This window comes from Gouania willdenowi, chromosome 15 (assembly GCF_900634775.1).
Source record: "Gouania willdenowi chromosome 15, fGouWil2.1, whole genome shotgun sequence".
NCBI classification, from domain to species: domain Eukaryota; kingdom Metazoa; phylum Chordata; class Actinopteri; order Blenniiformes; family Gobiesocidae; genus Gouania; species Gouania willdenowi.
The window spans coordinates 1,446,001-1,463,633 of NC_041058.1; the positions used below are offsets into that span (position 1 = coordinate 1,446,001).

The 17,633-nt window shown below is 38.9% G+C and overlaps 1 protein-coding gene across 16 annotated transcripts in view; it reads right to left on the bottom strand.

Moving 5' to 3' along the window:
* The window catches only part of LOC114477270 (mitogen-activated protein kinase kinase kinase kinase 3-like), a 59,732-nt gene that overhangs the window by 32,218 nt on the left and 9,881 nt on the right, over positions 1-17,633 (bottom strand). For 7 of the 16 annotated variants that reach the window (XM_028469508.1, XM_028469506.1, XM_028469511.1 and 4 more), the window contains exons 9-21: positions 17,319-17,450; positions 16,765-16,827; positions 16,600-16,681; positions 14,761-14,877; positions 14,496-14,570; positions 12,574-12,652; positions 11,911-11,969; positions 9,055-9,117; positions 6,726-6,778; positions 5,670-5,708; positions 4,637-4,693; positions 2,037-2,088; positions 1,301-1,490 (exon numbers count right to left, since the gene is read on the bottom strand). In XM_028469508.1, the coding sequence (XP_028325309.1) occupies positions 1,301-1,490; positions 2,037-2,088; positions 4,637-4,693; positions 5,670-5,708; positions 6,726-6,778; positions 9,055-9,117; positions 11,911-11,969; positions 12,574-12,652; positions 14,496-14,570; positions 14,761-14,877; positions 16,600-16,681; positions 16,765-16,827; positions 17,319-17,450 (1,061 nt within the window). Of the gene's footprint in view, positions 1-1,165; positions 1,491-2,036; positions 2,089-4,636; positions 4,694-5,669; positions 5,709-6,725; positions 6,779-9,054; positions 9,118-11,910; positions 11,970-12,573; positions 12,653-14,495; positions 14,571-14,760; positions 14,878-16,599; positions 16,682-16,764; positions 16,828-17,318; positions 17,451-17,633 lie in introns of all 16 variants that reach the window. The other 9 variants (XM_028469501.1, XM_028469500.1, XM_028469516.1 and 6 more) reach the window with 6 other exon arrangements.

The window sequence follows — 17,633 nt, forward strand, 5'->3', positions numbered from 1 at the left end:
AAAACTAAAATCATTCATTTGATTTCTTGTCTCATATATGATTTACTACATTTTTATTTTCAATTAAAATGTGTAATTTAATGTTATGCATTTATTTTGTTTTTACAATTTTTTCTTTTAAATTTCTTTCAAAACCAAAAAACATTTATTTGATTTCTTTATTATTATTATTATCAGTCTTATTTATAATTTACCAGATGTTTTTATTTCAATAAAATTAAATCATTTAATTAAAAATTATTCTGACAGTTTGTTTCAGATTTCTTTGAGAAACAAATAAGATTCAAGGCATTAACTTTGAACAGCTTTTTAAAAAAATAATTTTTAAACAATATTTAAATACATATATTGTTTTATTTTTTTAAGTTAAATCCTAATTTATTGCTTTTTTAAAATTTATTTGACACTTTTTATTTATTTTTTTCTCTTTCAGAATGAAAAAACAGGGCCAAAATACAGGCGGGAAAATGAGTAATTCCATCACTAATGTTCCATAGTTTGTACTTCTATTTATAAATGACATATAAAGAATTTTTTTGAACAATGTTTTATTAAATTTGATGAAATGCTGTGAAATAATTTGAGGAAAATTGAAGGATTTGTTTTTGAAGAGAGTTCTTTCAACAATTTGAGGTTAAAAATTAACTAGACAACACTTCACATTCACAAGTCAAATACGTATTTGTCAATTAAAAATTGAAAAAATTGGCAAAAATGAAACCCTGAATCTGGATTTGTTAAAAAGTTTGTTATTTTTACTAATGAAACGATAAACATTGGTAGAGATATGAAAAATTTTGTTTTTTGACACTTGACGCAACCTTGACATTTTGGAGCCAAAAAGGTTGACTGTACATCGTTGACATTGTCCCTATGAGATGACGTACGTGTCATTAGTGCTACATTAATAATCTAGGAGGAGTTCAAAGAACTCCTACGAGAACAAATGTGGTGGATTTATTTTAAAATATTGATAAATGAGTCAGTCACGTGACGCTGAAACCATGTTTTCTCCTCCTCCTTCTTCCTTTGGAGCAGCGTAGCGGTTAAAACGGAACAATGGCTGAGAAGAAGCGCTTCTTGTTAATGGGACAAATCAAATAAATGAGACTAGAGGGGGCTAGCGACTAACGGGGGGCGACAGGGTCCAATCGGCTGCTCTTACTCTCTTCCTCCTTCACCTCCTTCAGCACCTCCCACGCCTCCTCCAGCTCCTCCTCAGTGTGAGGCGTGTGGAGCCACTCCCAGAAATGCCTAAAACTCCCATCATCCTCTGGGGCTGCGTGCGGCTCGTCGTTACCTAGGCTGCTGCGGCGATGGGGGGGCAGCTTCGGGGGCGGGGGCCGGGGGGGGACGCTGGACGGAGGCCTGAGGGGGCTCGCCGTCTCCGGGGCAGGGCAGCGTTTGATGGTCCCGCCCCCACCGCCGTCGTCCTCGCTGTGTGATTGGCTGTCATCGGGTTTCGGGGGCGGAGAGCAGAGGGACTTCGGCTGTGGGGACGAAAAAAGAGCGTTGGGCAAAAAACACAAAAAAAGTGACACAAAATGTACCAGAAAGCAGAAGCAGATGGCGCTGTCGGCAAATACATTTAAGTATAAGTCACGTTTTCAATTTGAATTGAAAATGATCTCCATCAGTGGTTCTGAAACTATTTGACTCGAATACCCCCGTTGTCTCATTTCTGAATCCACGTCCCCCCTTTGTCCAGCTACAACGTTGGAACATTCTAATCAAGATTATTTCTATCATCATTTAGTGTGTTTTTAGTGTCATTTTGTGTATTTTATTGTTGTCTGTTCTTTTTATTATACAGTATATTTTTCTCTTATTTTGTGTGTTTTTGTTATTGTTTTGTAAGTTTCTGGTAATATTTAGTATGATTGTCTTTTGTTTCTCTCTCAAATACACCCTGTAGTGCCATCGCGTACCCCCATTTGAGAAACACTGGTCTAGATAATACTGTTCTATACACACTTACAGGACTAACACGACATCATCATCAGATTTGAATAAGGCTGCGGTTCATTGTGACTTACTTTGGGAGGTAGAGGAGGAGGAACCTTCGGCCTCATGATGGTGCTGGATTTACTAAAAGTGAGAGAACAAAGTTTGATGAGAACACGTGAACTAAAACCACAGCTGATTAAAGTGTGGACGGTTGCTACAGGATGAAGTGAACCACCATTAAACGTTAAAGAGTCGATGTAGAAACAGACAGGAAGAGGTTAAAGTCTCTGAGAGCAGCAGATATTAGCGTTTAAAATCACACCTCAGAGACTTTAACCTCCACACGTATGTTAATGACTGACAGACCAAAGGACCAATCAGAGCACAGAGGAAGTGAAGGAGGCGGGTGAAGGAAGCTCAGATGAAGAAGGAGGAAGTGGAGCGACGGCAGTGGAAGGTTCACCTGTTTCTCACCACTGAACGCTACTTTTATACATTTTCATTGTTTCCCGAAACAATAAAGCAACTCCAGAAACGTGCACTCGCCCTAATCGCATGTGAAAAAGTCTTAGAAACACTTTATAAAATGTATTAATAAATATATTAGGATTAGGGTAAGGTGATAAGGTGTGTTCTCATGCTCTGATGCCACTTTGTAGCTTTGACCAGTTAGATTTACATCAGCCGTGTGGTTTTACTGATTTTCCAATATTTTGGTCACTTTTTGGAAGAAATTTGCTATTTTCCTTCAAAAAAAAAAGATTAACAAATAAGTCGCTCTCGACTATAAGTCACATGCCTAGATGGGAGGCATGTAAAGCAGACAGACATCTTTTTTAAGCCACTTTTGCTACTAGCTACGGTATTGGTTGAAGAAGACAATCAAAGTATGCCTGGCGGGTTTCACAACATTCTATAAACATATACAGTACAAACACCTGCTCCTTCTCATTGCTCCATGTCTGCATCTCCTGGAAACAACTGCAGTTAACTTGCTACGCTAACTGTCCGTCACCTCTATGTTAGCAAGTAGAAACCAGACATTTATTTTATTTTATCAAAGCTTTAAGAAGGAGTCCTTGCTTTGATGTTTAAGAACAAAGTCAGACTGGGAAGATGTAACCCTTCCACGTTTACCAGTAAGACTAAAATAATCTCAAAGTGAGTCTGAATGTTTCCAGGAAGTCTTTGACGGACATGAAATCTGAGGCAGGAAAACATCTCCCTGCATGTGGTGGGAGGAGTCAGGAAAGGAAAAGCACAAACGAGCTTCACAAGAAGCTTCTGCAGCGTTAAAAGGTACACACACACACACACACACACACACACACACACTGCCGGAGGGCAACACAAAGTATGAGACACTGATGGTTCAGTACAGCTTACATCACAACTCATTTATCAATCAATTCAGTTCCATAATGTGATGTCACAGGGTGGCTGCTACATTAGGTCACATGACTCAACATTAAACATATTTTTCATGGATTGAGTGGCATTTCAAGCATAGAGTGGCTTGGAGCAGAGGTTCTCAGATGCCTTCAATTTGACCCCATTTTTGCTTATTTTTACCCTTTTTCTTGCCATATTTTTGCTCCTTTTAAAGCGTTTTTGCTACATTTCTCCCATTTCTGACACTTCTCCATCACATTTCGATGCTTTTTCTGCACGTTTTCCACTTTCCAAAACTTTCAACACTTATAAACCCTTTTCACCACTTTTCCACCTAATGTCACATATGTTGACCCATTATTGTCACTTTTAACCTCTTTTCACCAGATTTCATGCTTATTTTCTCCCAATTTAACCACATTCACCATTTGTCATGCCCATTATTCACCAGTTTAAACTAACTGTTCCAATATTGGACACTTTTTACCACTTTTTCTGTCTGTTTTTATCCACTCTAATTTGCAACTTTTAACCAGTTTCTGTAATTTTTAAAATCCCATTTCACCTCCTTTTCCACCATTTTTGGTCACTTTGAACTCATTTTATTAGTGATTAAAACCAGGATTTCCATCTTTAAGATGACTATAATAATAATAATAAACGTTCCTGGATAACAGTGGATATTATTCAGATGAATAAATAAATGTGGTTATCACAGATTCATAGAACAATGGACCATCATTTTACTGACTTTATGGATGGACCCCAAAAATCTCTCCCCTTTATTCCCCCTTATAGATGGTCCTGTCTCCACATGACTGTTCTTCAATGTTCATGTCTGTGTTCAACCACCTTCAGCTACAGTGGGGGTCCCCGCCCTATGGAGCCTTTATTTTGGGGGTTGCGAGGCTGAACAGGTTGAGAACCACTGGCTTAGAGTGCATGTAAATATATGGGCCGGCAGTGCCATCCTGTGAGAAAAACGTGAATTTGTTTTAAAGCATTTAGAGCAAGGAGGGATTGATTTATTCATCATAAAAGCCACAAATACTCCAGATAATGCTCTATTTGAGCATGATTCTGTAACCTGTAAAAACCATCAACAGCAGAGGTTTCAGGGCTCAGTTTAGTGTTAGTTGGAGGGCACACACACACACACACATACACGCACACAGAGGGCGTCGGTGGTGTGATGTGTTGCATGGAGATGTTTGGATGAAACGCAGACGTCCTTCCACAGAGGAAAGAACGAGGAAGGAAAAACAAGCTACTGACTCTAGACTGACAGGGAACTTACTGAGTGTGAGTTTCATCATCATCCTCATCATCATCACCTAAGTGTGCCACATGGCCCCTGGGAGAGGAGGGGGAGACAGGAGGAGGAGTCAACAGGAGGAGGGAAGCTCAGTTTACAAGCTAACGCTAAGCTAATGCTAAACCCCTGAGCAGGTCTGACAGGAACACCTCTAAACCCCTGAGCAGGTCTGACAGGAACACCTCTAAACCCCTGAGCAGGTCTGACAGGAACACCTCTAAACCCCTGAGCAGGTCTGACAGGAACACCTCTAAACCCCTGAGCAGGTCTGACAGGACCAGATCTAATGGTAAACTGTAACTGGGATGTAAAAAGTTCTTGAGAAAATCAAGCCGTAAATCGATTAGATCTGCATGTGAGAACCTCACAGATGTTTCTACATCATCAATCCATTAATTATTAGAAATCAAAGTCTTCACACTGATGTTCCCTCTGAGGTCGTTACAAAAAAGACGATGTTCATCTACTTCCTCTGTCACCCTGACCTAAAGCAACATGTGAGTACGAATCCTCCACTTCTTGCTGAGTGAGGCTGGATAAATGAATCGTTTCAATAGAAGAGAGCGGTAAATTGAGCCTTTGATGATCAAAGAGCAGACAAAGAACAGGTTTCCTCTGAGGTGAGGGTCACGTGACCAAGATGATGGTGAGAACGAGCCAATCATTGAGCAGAAACATGTGGAACTGAAAAAGGAGCGAAGCCCAAGAAAGAATCTCTGCGCTTATGCCGACACCATTAAATCGATGCAGCCGTGTGTGTGTGTGTGTGTGTGTGTGTGTGTGCGTGTGTGCCATGCTCTCTATGAAGTGAGCTGCAGAGGAAAAAAGAAGAACCCAAACGCAGCAGCAGTAGCAGCAGCAGCAGCAGCATCATTCCAGCCCGGTTAGTGGCGTGTGATTGGACCAATTAATAAACTGGCTGTTAAGTGATTGGCCGATGGGTGAGTGGGCGGGGTTAAACGCCAGCAAACCTGATGCTCTGGGGCAACCGGTGTGCGGGAGGGAGGACACTCACCTCTGCTGAAGCTCCTCCTCCACGGACTTTAGAAGACTCCTGTTGATTGGACGATAAACGGGTCAGAGAAACAAACATGTTAAGATGCAGAAACAGGACAAGTACTTCAGGAGGTTTGAACATGTCTGTCCTACATCTTTGGTGTTTAGTTCTGACAGAAAAGTGCTATATAAATAAAGATTGACTGATTATCCAAGTTTGGAGTTGGTGCATCTTGTGTCGGCTAAAGCAGCGATTCTCAACTGGTGGGTCGGGACCCAAAAGTGGGTCGCGGACCTATACTGGGTGGGTTGAGGACAGCTAGTGAAAAAATGAATAAATAATGTCTCATATTGGACTTGTCTTTTACTTTGAAAGAAACTTTCCTTTTGACAGGCATGCTGTGAAATGCATATTTCACAAGAAAATATATAGATTTATGTTTTAAAAAAACATTACATATGTGTGTTTTCAACAGCTAATTTTAAAAAACTAAACTTGGTTGGTTGAATTCTAAAAACAAAAGTGGGTCACGATTTAATAACCGTGGCATATGTGGGTCCCAGAGTGAGACAAGTTGACAGCTCAAGCTGTCTGTATCAAGTCGTTTCATCTCAAGTTGTCTCGTCACAAGTCGTCTTCTCTTCTCCAGTCGTTTCGTCTCGAGCTGTCTCTCCCAAAGGTCTCATCTAGAGTTGTTCTTTCTTTTGTTGTTTTGTCTAGAGTTATTTTGTCTAGAGTTTTTCTTTCTTAAGTTTTTTTGTCTAGAGTTTTTCTTTCTTAAGTTATTTTGTCTAGAGTTGTTCATTCTTAAGTTATTTTGTCTAAAGTTGTTCTTTCTTCAGTTATTTTGTCTAGAGTAGTTCTTTCTTGACTTATTTTGTCTCAATTGTCTCGCCTGGAGTTGTTCTTGAGTGTTTTTTCTAGAGTTGTCTCGTCCCAAGTTGGCCCATCTCGAGTTATCTCGTTTTGTTACATATTGTAATAGGTTGTCTCATATCAATTGGTCTCAGATCGTTTCAATGACGTGTCTGATCCACGGGGATGAGGCAAGGACGTAAACGACTGAGATCTTACTTGTTTCCACCGAGCAGACTTGGTGAATCGTGTCCGTAGTCCAGATGAAGGTCCTACAGACACAGACAGGAGCATCGCATTAGCATCATGACAAACATCACATGGAGATCATCCACAGAGCCACGGAGACATCAGCAGCTTCACCACCGCAGAAGAAGACGAGTGTGTGTGTGTGAATGCATAGATTGGACTCCAGCTCAGTGAACGTAAACAACTTTTATCACAGGGGGTGGGGCCACAAACATGATTGTATCTGAACCGAGGGTCACATGACCAAGAGTCAGTTAGAAAAACAACCAATCAGAGAATTAACAGTTTTTGAGTAAATTTGCTTGTATTTTTTGTTGTTTTGTGTGTTCTTGGATTAATTCTGTGTATTTCTGTTACTGTTTTGTATGTAATGAACAATTTTGTCTATTTGTGTGAATGTTTTGTATGTTTTTCTTCTATTTTTGTTATCGTTTTGTTGGTTTTAGAGTCATTCTGTGTATTCTGTTTACCGTTTTGTGTGTTGAGTCATTTTGTTTATTTATGTAGATGTTTTTTGTATTTTTCTGTTATTTTTGTGTATTTTTGTAGTTGTTTTGGGTGTTTTTGGAGTCATTCTGTGTAATTTGGTTCGTGCTGTGTAAGTCATTTTTGTGTATTTTTTAAATACCTATCAATTTGTTTATTCTTGTGGATGTTTTGCATATTTTCTGTTATTTTGTGTATTTTTGTTTCTTTATATACTCTGTTCATTATTGTATTTTCGTGCATGTTTCCTATATTTTTGCATATCTCTGTAGTCTTCTTGTGAGGCTTTGAGTTTATTGTCATCTGTATTTCCCTGTAATTCCGTATGTGTTTACTTTGGAGCCGCCTGTTGTTAATGAACTCATTCTAACTTAAAAGATGCTCCATGTGTGCACATTTGATGCATTAACATGATCAAACTTTGTGTTTCTTCAGACTCAAGTTTGTTTAAAATTGTCTTAAAATAATTTCACAACCCTTTAAAATGCACAATAAAGACCGATGGGGTTTGTGAAGGGTTTTATTTTTCACATAAATCTATTTCATGGCTGACTTTAATGCTTCATGGGACTTCAAGTATACCAACTTAAAGTCAAACTTGATCTGAAATTGTCATATTTTTATATTTTGACACTCAAAATATTCAATCCCTGCAGAGTCTAGTGACCATCTAATGGTTATTAGAGCCCAATCACAAACATTTAACGCCAATTTGCTGAAATTTTCTGTGTAATTTGGTCAAATGTAATGAGAATATTTGAGAGATTGTGCAGTGACGTGTGAATAAGAGTTAAAATAAGAGTGAAACCACAGTGTGAAAAGGTTTAAAGACAAAGCATGCAGAGAGGACAGACAAGAAAAGAAGACGAGAAAAGGCCTCGCAGCTCTGCTCCGTGCACGCACACACACGTGCATGCACACACGCACACATGCAGTGGTTCCCAACCTTTAAAAACCGCTTCATTCAAATCAGGAGTTTCCTCCTTGTGTTTGTTACATGTTGGTCTAAAGCTTTTGTTTGTTTTATTTATCTATTTGTACCTAACATTCAGGTCTTTTTAACAAAACAATTAAACTTTATTTATATAGCACTAATTACAACAATAAACATCTCGTAGCGCTCATCAACATATACAATTCTTAAGAAAAAACTCAACAATTCCATATGAACATGAACCAGCTACAGAGGGGAGAAAAAAACAAGATTACACAGAAAAGATTGCAAAAAATATAAAAAACGACAAGGAAAATAGACAAAATGACATCAAAAGTGAAACTAAAGTACATAAATTGAACCCAAAAATTTAGATCAACAGCAAAGATGCAAAACAAAAAAGATTCTATCTTCAAGTTTACTCATCGTCGTGTCCTTCAAAGACGTTTGGAGGAAATATGAAACGGCCACTGCACAGACTATGTGAATGAGCCCTGAGAGATGTTTCGTTGCCTTCATGGAGGATCGTTTCTATACGTATGAACAGATCTATTCTCTATATGTCTACGGCTGTGTTTGGGAATTGCTGACATCCACTCTGCCGTCTTTCGTGAGAATAACGAGTGAAAAAAAACGGCAGGTGAAGTGAAACGTGACAAGCTCAGTGTCTGAGGCCAGAGCTGAGGAGGACTGGAAGGAACCAAGAAACCAAACGCGTGAGCAGGCAAAGACCCTCAGGGCCCGGAAACAAAGCATGGTTAAAAATGAAGGATGAGAGACGGCACATGAGAAGGATGGATGTGTAAAGAAATATAACATATATAAGGAGAGAGAGAGAGAGAGAGAGAGAGAGAGAGAGAGAGAGAGAGCGAGTACTACCAGATTAGATCTCGCGGTATAGTAGAGCTCCTCAACACAGTCCAGATAGGGCTCAGAATCACACTGGTCAGCAAGACAGAGCGAGAGAGAGAGCTCAGTTAATACATGAACCTGCACTGATGGACGCATGAGACGCACTGAAGCCCGCCACGCGCACGCACAAGCACACGCACAAGCACGCACACTACTCTAGGAGTTAGTCTTCTGTGTGTACATGGAAGCACATGGATTAAATCTACTCATCCTCTATCAAGTTGTTTCATCTTGAGTTGTCTCGTTTCAGATTGTCTCATCCTGAGTCATCTTGTCTAAAGTCATGTCGATGTCTCGCCCCAAGTTGACTTGTCTCTCAAGTTGTCTCGAGTTGCCTAATCTAAAGTCGTCTCCAGTCGTTTAGTCTCGAGCTATCTCTCCCCGAGTTGTCTCTTCTCGAGTTTCTTGAGTTATTTTGTCTCAAGTTGTATTGTCTTAAGTCGCCCCGTCTCGAGTTATCTAATTTTGTAATGTCTCATTTTAGGTTATCTCATCTAGAGTCGGCTTGTCTAGAGCTGTTCTTTCTTGAGTTGTCTGGTCCCAAGTTGTCCCATCTCGAGATATCTTGTTTTATCTTGTCTGGTTTTAGGATTTCTCATCTAAAGTCGTCTTGTGGTCTTTCATTACTTTGTCTCAAGCTGCCTGTCCCCCTTCATTTAAAGTTGTCTCGTCATCTCTAGTCGTTTAGTCTCAAGCTGTCTCTTCCCGAATTGTCTCATCTAGAGTTGTTTTTTCTTGAGTTGTCTCGTCTAGAGTTGTCTCTTCTTAAGTTGTCTTGTCTTGCCCCAAATTGTTTCGGGGTGTCTCATCTAAAGTTGTCTCAAGTTGTTTCATCTCAAGCTGTCTCTTCCAGAGTTGTCTCGTCTCGAGTTGTCTCGTCTCGAGTTGTCTCGTCTCGAGTTGTCTCGTCTCGAGTTGTCTCGTCTAAAGTTGTCTCGTCTAAAGTTGTCTCGTCTAAAGTTGTCTCGTCTAAAGTTGTCTCGTCTAAAGTTGTCCCTTCTCGAGTTATCCTGTTTTATTATATCTAGTTTTAGGTAGTCTCATCTAAAGTCGTCTTGTCGTCTTTCGTTGTTTCGTCTCGAGCTGTTCTTACTTGAGTTATTTCGTCTCGAGTTAAATGGTCCCCAGTTGTCTCATTTCAGGCTGTCTCATCCTGAGTTATCTTGTCTGAATTCATCTCATTGTTTTGCGGCGAGTCATCTCATCTATTCTCAAGGCGTCTCATTTAAAGTTGTCTCATTGTCTCTAGTCGTTTCGTCTCGAGCTGTCTCTTCCCGAATAGTCTCGTTTAGAGTTGTTCTTTCTTAAGTTATTTTGTCTCGATTTTTCTCATCTAGAGTCGTCTTGTCTAAAGTTATCTCATCTCGCCCCAAGTTGTCTTGTCTAAAGTTGTCTAGTCATCTCTAGTTGACTTGTATCAAGCTGTCTCTTCCCAGGTTGTCTCGTCTAGAGTTGTTCTTTCTTAAGTTATTTTGTCTTGAGATGTCCTGTCTTGAGTTACTCGTTTTGTTACGTCTCGTATTAGGTTTTCTCATCTAAAGTTGTCTCATCGTACGTCCCTCCATCTTTTCTCAAGTGGTCTCAGGTTGTCTCTCATCTTCAGTCATCTCGTCTAAATTTCTAAAGCTGTCTTGTATCAAACTTGTCCCATTTCGTCTAAAGTTGCCCCTCTGATTTCCCGTCCTGTCTGATCTAACTGAAAGTGGATAAATCTGAATGTAAACAACAGCAGGAGGACTAAAAAACAGACGCTGCTGCTCATTTTAGCGATTGATTCACTAATACTGCCTCAATCACATGGAGCAGGAGACGGAAAAGCAGCAAAAGGAAGCGAGCGGCATCTCAAGGTCACAGAAATCAGAGAAAAGTGCATGGAAAGGATGAAATATGAGCCGAAGCGGGAGTCCTGTGCAAACGCTGAGTCAGCCGTGGACGCTTTATGCTTCCTGAAGAGCCGCAGTCCTGCACGTCTTTAACGTCCCCGCTGTTTAACGTCAGGAAAACAGAGGACTTTGTTTTCTCCTAACAACAGCGGGAATAAAAAGACTGGACGTACGTCTGATATGGCCGTGGTTTGAGCCTCTGAGCCAATCAGAATCCAGTGTGTGTGTGTGTGTGTGTGTGTGTGTGTGTGTGTGGTGAATTGACGGTGCGATCTGACACACACACATTAATTAAACTGCTGAATCATCCTGAAACAGTTCACGTGTCTCCTCTGATGTGTCTTAAGGAGGAAGATGCTGAGCCAGTTAGTGTCACGGTTTAACTAGTGATCATGTTATCTAATGATTGATTCTAATTCCAAATTGTAAATAAATACATTTCTGTCATCTAAAGTGTGTTGTGATTGTTCTGTGATGAACAGATGAATGTAAACACTGAGTGACAGCATTAAAGCATCACTTCTGCCATGACCTATCACCAGTTATAATGATCACCAGTTAAACCAATACACCATGAAGTGGTTAAAACTCAAACACTCTGTAAGAGCATTAAAGCCTCGCTAAATATTTAAATATTATAATAGTTGATAAATAAATACATATAAATAGTAATGTAATAAATGTAAGTAATCACCAGAAATAATGATCACCAGTTAAACCGATACACAAACAGGTACAGAGCTCCTTCAGAGTGTTGTTTTTCTCCATCAGATCACATGTTTGATCGTTTCTGTGGGTGAGTTTGTGATGCAGCGAGTGTGTGTGTGCGTGTGTGCGTCGGCCTTCACGTTTGCACAGACAGGTTAGGTCAGAGCAGCTCATGCTGGTCAGTGCTGCAGTCAGAAGCACACAGAGGTCAGAGGTCAAAGGAAACACTCACCGGCTCGTGATGAGGCTCCGTCTCTTTCCTCAGCGGAGGATCGAACTTTACTTGCCCGACTGATGGAGAGAGAGAGAGAGAGAGAGAAAACATCAGAACTAGTGCACGTAACATGACTTTAACACGTACCTACAGTCATGCAATTACTTAGGAAAATGTCAAACGAAACATAAATTAGACCTGGAGGATCAAATATTCAGAGGTTCTAGGGACTTTTAGAGGTGAATCTAATAAAGATATTGTTCCTGGACTGTACAAAGGTTTTCAATCAAATAAAAATTGTAGTGAAAATGTAAATAAGAAAAATTGTGTTTAATGTATTACCAATAAACAAAACATATGTGTCATTTCATTAAAAAACACTCTTTAGAATGATTTGATACCTTGGGGCTTAAACTAAGGAGCAACCATTTTGTACAGCATATGACACACATTGTTTGATCAGCCCGGCCTGTCACTTTAAAGAAATGGTGCATTGTGGGAGATAGAGGCATAACAGATCTGTTTACATTGTGGGAAGTGTAGTTTTTTCTGTTGGCTCTTGGTGCTAAACAGCAGTGTGTAACCTCACCTGTGTGTGTGTGTGTGTGTGTGTGTGTGTGTGTGTGTTAGTGTGTGTGCTAGTGTGTGTGTTAATGTGTGTGTGTGTGTGTGAGGACTCACAGTTGATCTCAGACAGAGTTTTTCCTTCTCTGGTGCTACGGCTGGTGGAACGGATCCGATGTGGAACAGAGACCGGAGACTACAGGGAACACACACACACACACGCACACACACACACACACATACACTTTAGTGAGGGAGCAGAACAAGCAGCAGCGACACAAACTCAGCACTGCAACACAACAAACCTTCAGAGAGAAACAGAAAGCATTCTATAAAAGCACATTCTCTTTGTTTTTCTCTCTTCATCATCATTCATGCGTCACCTCCACATTCTGTACGACGCACGTCACACACTATTCTTTTTCTATTTTTATTCACAATTTTGTTACTTTTCATCTTATTTTTCAGTTTTCTTTCTTTCTTATTTTAATTATTTCTAATTCAATTTTTTGTTTTCTTTTCTACTATATTTTTCTTGGTTTTATTTTTCTGTCGTATGTTTTCTCGTCATTTCCATTCCGTTTCGTGCTCGCCATTCGTCTCATTTCTCCCTCTCGTGTTTTAAAATGATTGACATTAAATGAGTGAATGCGAGCTCTCCTCTGTGTTACACTTCATGAACGTTGTTACTTCTAAGATTTCTTCATTTTTAAGGTGTAAAGAAATCCAAACAGCGTCTGCAAATGAATCTCTCAGGAGAGGATCAAACCAGATTCACCAAACGATCTTCAGAAAAAGTTGAAAACACGGCAAATCCAAACATCATGCCAGTCCCAACACACACAGCTCAGGTTAGTTAACTTAACTTCAGCTCATTATGAGAGGACGAACAGAACTGACATGAACAGAGCTCATCATTATAAAGATGGAGTCATGGAAGCAGCTCACAAACATTAGTTTTACAACAAATCATCTCCACCCAGTACAGTTTAAACACAACCTAAGCTTTTAATGTCAAAAAACGTCAAAATTTCACACCCTAATTCTAAATAATGCACCTTATTGTTTATGAGATTTTATTAGACAGGAAACATTAGAGAAAGGTTTTTGTTTTTGTTGTCATTTTCTGCATTTTTCTGGTCATATTGTGTGTTTTGTCGTCATTTTGTGTAGTTTCCTTGTTGCATTGTGTTTTTTGGTGATTTTGTTCATTTTTCAGTCATTTTGTATGTTTTGTAGTCATTTTGTGTTGTGTTCTTGTCGTTTTGTAGACATTTTGTGTAGTTTCCTTGTTGCAGTGTGTTTTTTGGTGATTTTGTTCATTTTTCAGTCATTTTCTGCATTTTTCTTGTCGTATTGTGTGTTATGTAGGTATTTTGTGTAGTGTTCTGACCTTTTTGTAAACATTTTGTGTAGTCTCCATGTTGAATTTTTTTTTTGTAGTAATTTTGTGCATTTTTCTTGTCGTATTATGTGTTTTTGGAGACGTTTTGTGTAGTTTCCTTGTTCCACTGAGTTTTTGTAGTCATTTTGTGCACTTTTTATTGTTGAATTGTGTGTTTCTGGAGTTATTTTGTCTATTTTTCTGTAATGTTGTATGTTTTTATGACATTTTGTGTGTTTTTGTTGATATTTTGTTATTTTCTATTTTTGCTGTTAAGTATTTTACGTGATGGTTTTTTTTTATGTAATTTTGTGTGTTTTTTGAGAAGTTTTGTATTATTTCTGTGGTTTTCTATTCAGCTTGAATTAGGTCACCAGTTAAACCAGTCACCAGCTGAGCCATAACAGCCATATGAAGATGTGGGCTTAGTTAGTCTTGTTTTTAACTTCGTAAAAGCACATTGAGCTGCATTTTATGTATGAAAAGTGCTTTTTATAAATAAAGATTGACTGTTATCGGTTTCCATGACGACCCCAGCAGACTAAAGAATAAGAACTCAGTCCATTCAGTTCTGAACTTTTCCATCAAATACAATAAAAAAAAAAAAAAGAAAGAAACTGTAAAGAAGATTCCAACGCGTCACAAACACGGGTACCTTCCTACGAGCAGCGAAACGAGGGGCACGCCGAGCGCCGGGGCTGATGGGAAGGAAGTGACCTCGGTACTTAAACTGAGGAGGAGGTGAAAGGAGTGAGTGGAGAGAAAGAAAGGAGGGAGTCAGGAGGAGGAGTGGAGAGGTGGAAAACTACAGGAGAGACACACACTGATGTGTAGCAGAGAGAGAGAGAGAGAGAGAGAGAGCCTGAGGAATGAATAACAGACAATAATAAAATGGCGTGTCCTCAGAGGTCAAAGGTTACCTCTGGTTCAGGGTCGTCGTCGTCAAAGTCGTTGTAGGTGCTGTGGTCGGGGTTGTTGGATTTATCCAGCAGCTCAATGGCCAGAGTCCGACTCAGAGGCTGAGACACGAACGGATGCTGAGACACATGAGAGGAGGAGACGAGGAGTGAGCAAAATGACAAAAAAAATACACAAAACAGCTCATAAAACACACAAAGAAACACTAACGGACAACAAAAACACACAAAACTAAAACAAAAGGGACTTCAAAAACAAATGAAATAACAAAAACATGCACAATGACCACAGAATTATACAATATGACTACAAAAGCACTAAAAAATAACTCTAAAACACAAAACGACAAAAAATACACACAAAAAGACACAAAACAAAAAGAAAAATATGATACGACTCCAAAAACACACAAAATGATGACGACAAAAATACACGATGACTCCAAAATAGGGATGTAACGATTAATCGTAAGGCAGTTAAAAATCGATTCATAGGTATCACGATTCAAATCGATACTGTGAAAATTGAATCGCAGTACTTGTTTTAATCTATATCCAGAAGTGTTGGCGGTGGGCGGAATCTGCTAATACTTTCTTTCTGGCCACCTTCTACTCTTAAACATGTTCATAAATGATTTCTTACCCCTTTAGCACCAAAAAATATCAGTAATATTACGTGAATATCTGTAAGTCACGTTTTTCTATTAGCTCTGTCTGCTAGCATAGCATCTCCTCTTCACTGCAAGATATCTGCATGCCAACCGACCACTGGGTTACCAGCGCCCTCTGCTGGTCCAAACAAATATCTGACCTAATTACAGTGAAATGACTGTTTTTTTTTTTTAAAAGTCCAATTGTTAAGGCACAAAATACATTTTCAGTTGCACTTTTAAAAAGAAAAAGAACTAATATGTAGTTTTGTATTGTTTACTTCTTCATTTGTATTATTCCTTTATTTATTTCATTCAAGATTTATTTTTAGTTAAATTGCATTGTTTTGAATAGTTTATCAAGGGATTCTTTTTACAATGAAAAATAAAAGGAAAACAGTATAGTTTTGTTTTAGTTTTTTTCCCCAAAAAAATAAAGAAATATTTTTCAGTCATCATTTTTCTACAGTCCCATTTCGTAAAATAAATCGTATCGTGAACCCAGTATTGTGAATCGAATCATATCAGGAGTTGAGTGAATCTTACATCCCTACTCCAAAACAACAGCAAGAAAACACAACATGACAACAAAAAACATTTAAAAATAACCCTAAACACAGAAAATGACCATATATAAACATTCCTTCAAAAGCACATAAAAGTGAAAAAAAATATACACAAATTGACTCATAAGACACAAAACAACAACAAAAATACACAAAGTAACTCCAAAAACACATAAAATAACAAAAACATGCAAAACGACAACAGAAATACACAATACGATGAAACAAATACACACAAAAAGTCAAAAGATGCAAAACTAAAACAAAATGGCTCCAAAAACACATTAACAGACTACAAAAATACACACAATTAAAACTTAACTTAAAAACAAATAAAATAATAAAAACATGTTAAAATGACCAGAGATATATACAATATGACTACAAACCCACTCAAAAAGACCTATAAAAACACAAAATGACTCCAAAAATACATTTAAAATGACAATGAAAATACACAATGACTCCAAAACTACAGCAAGAATACACAACATGACAACAAAAAACTGGTCCAAAAACATAAAAACAACTCAAAATATACCAAAGTTACTCCAAAAACACAAAAGATGACAAAAAACAAAACAAACAACAATATTTGTCATTATGTTATTTGAGCTGTTTCTCACCTGCAGCAGTTTCTCAGCTGTGGGTCTTTTCTTGGGGTTCTTGGTCAGAGCCAGTTTGACAAAGTGGTGGAAATTATTTGTCCTTTTCAAACGAGCAGAAAAAAAAGAACGACACGTTTACATGAAACACGCTTCCATCTGTGAAATGATTATTGTACTTCTCACCATTTCAACTTGTCTTTTAATTTTGGAGGCTGGAAATTACTCTTTGTCATGAGAAACAAAGCCCTGAGAGAAGAAAACACAGGGAAATGTTACGCTGAATTCTGCATGAACTGCTCTTTAAATGGGATTAGAATCAAAATACTGCAATCACTTCCTTTGTTTTCTTTTAACAAAATCAGGCACAAATTGCCATTAACGTGACGCACAAAATAGCCTCATGTCACGTGCATGTTTTGGGACGATAGCGCACATTCAAACACAAACAGTTGATTGATTCATAGACAGGAAGTCATGTCTATGGGTTGAATGAGCAGCAGAGACTGAAATAGAAACAGCTGTATGACATTTAGACCTGGTTTTCCACAGTCAAACAGCTGGACTGATGTGTTGCTAGTAAAACAAACTGACGACCACGTCACAGTGTTGAACTACGGTCCATTCATAAATATAAATCACAGATTTATAAGATCGTTAATGAGAGCTGGTTTAACAGCAGATCCTTCCAGACAGTGTGTGTGGTGATCAGGTGAACACACACACACACACACAGGTACCTCATGGGGTGCAGGTCGAACATGGGCGGCTGCAGCTCAGCCAGTTCTATGGCTGTGATTCCAACAGCCCAGATGTCACACAGCTGGTTGTAGCCGCCTTTCCTCTCCACGGCCGCCACCTCTGGAGCCATCCTGTAACGCACACACAGACACACACACACACACACACACACACACACGATGATGGTCGCACAACAACAACAACAGGCAAAGATTCCTGATTTCCATCCAGCTGTTGGAAACATTTACAGGGATTTGATGGGATTATTTGAAGGGATTAAAGAGCAAACAGTCTGTGGTAGAAGAAGTGACTGC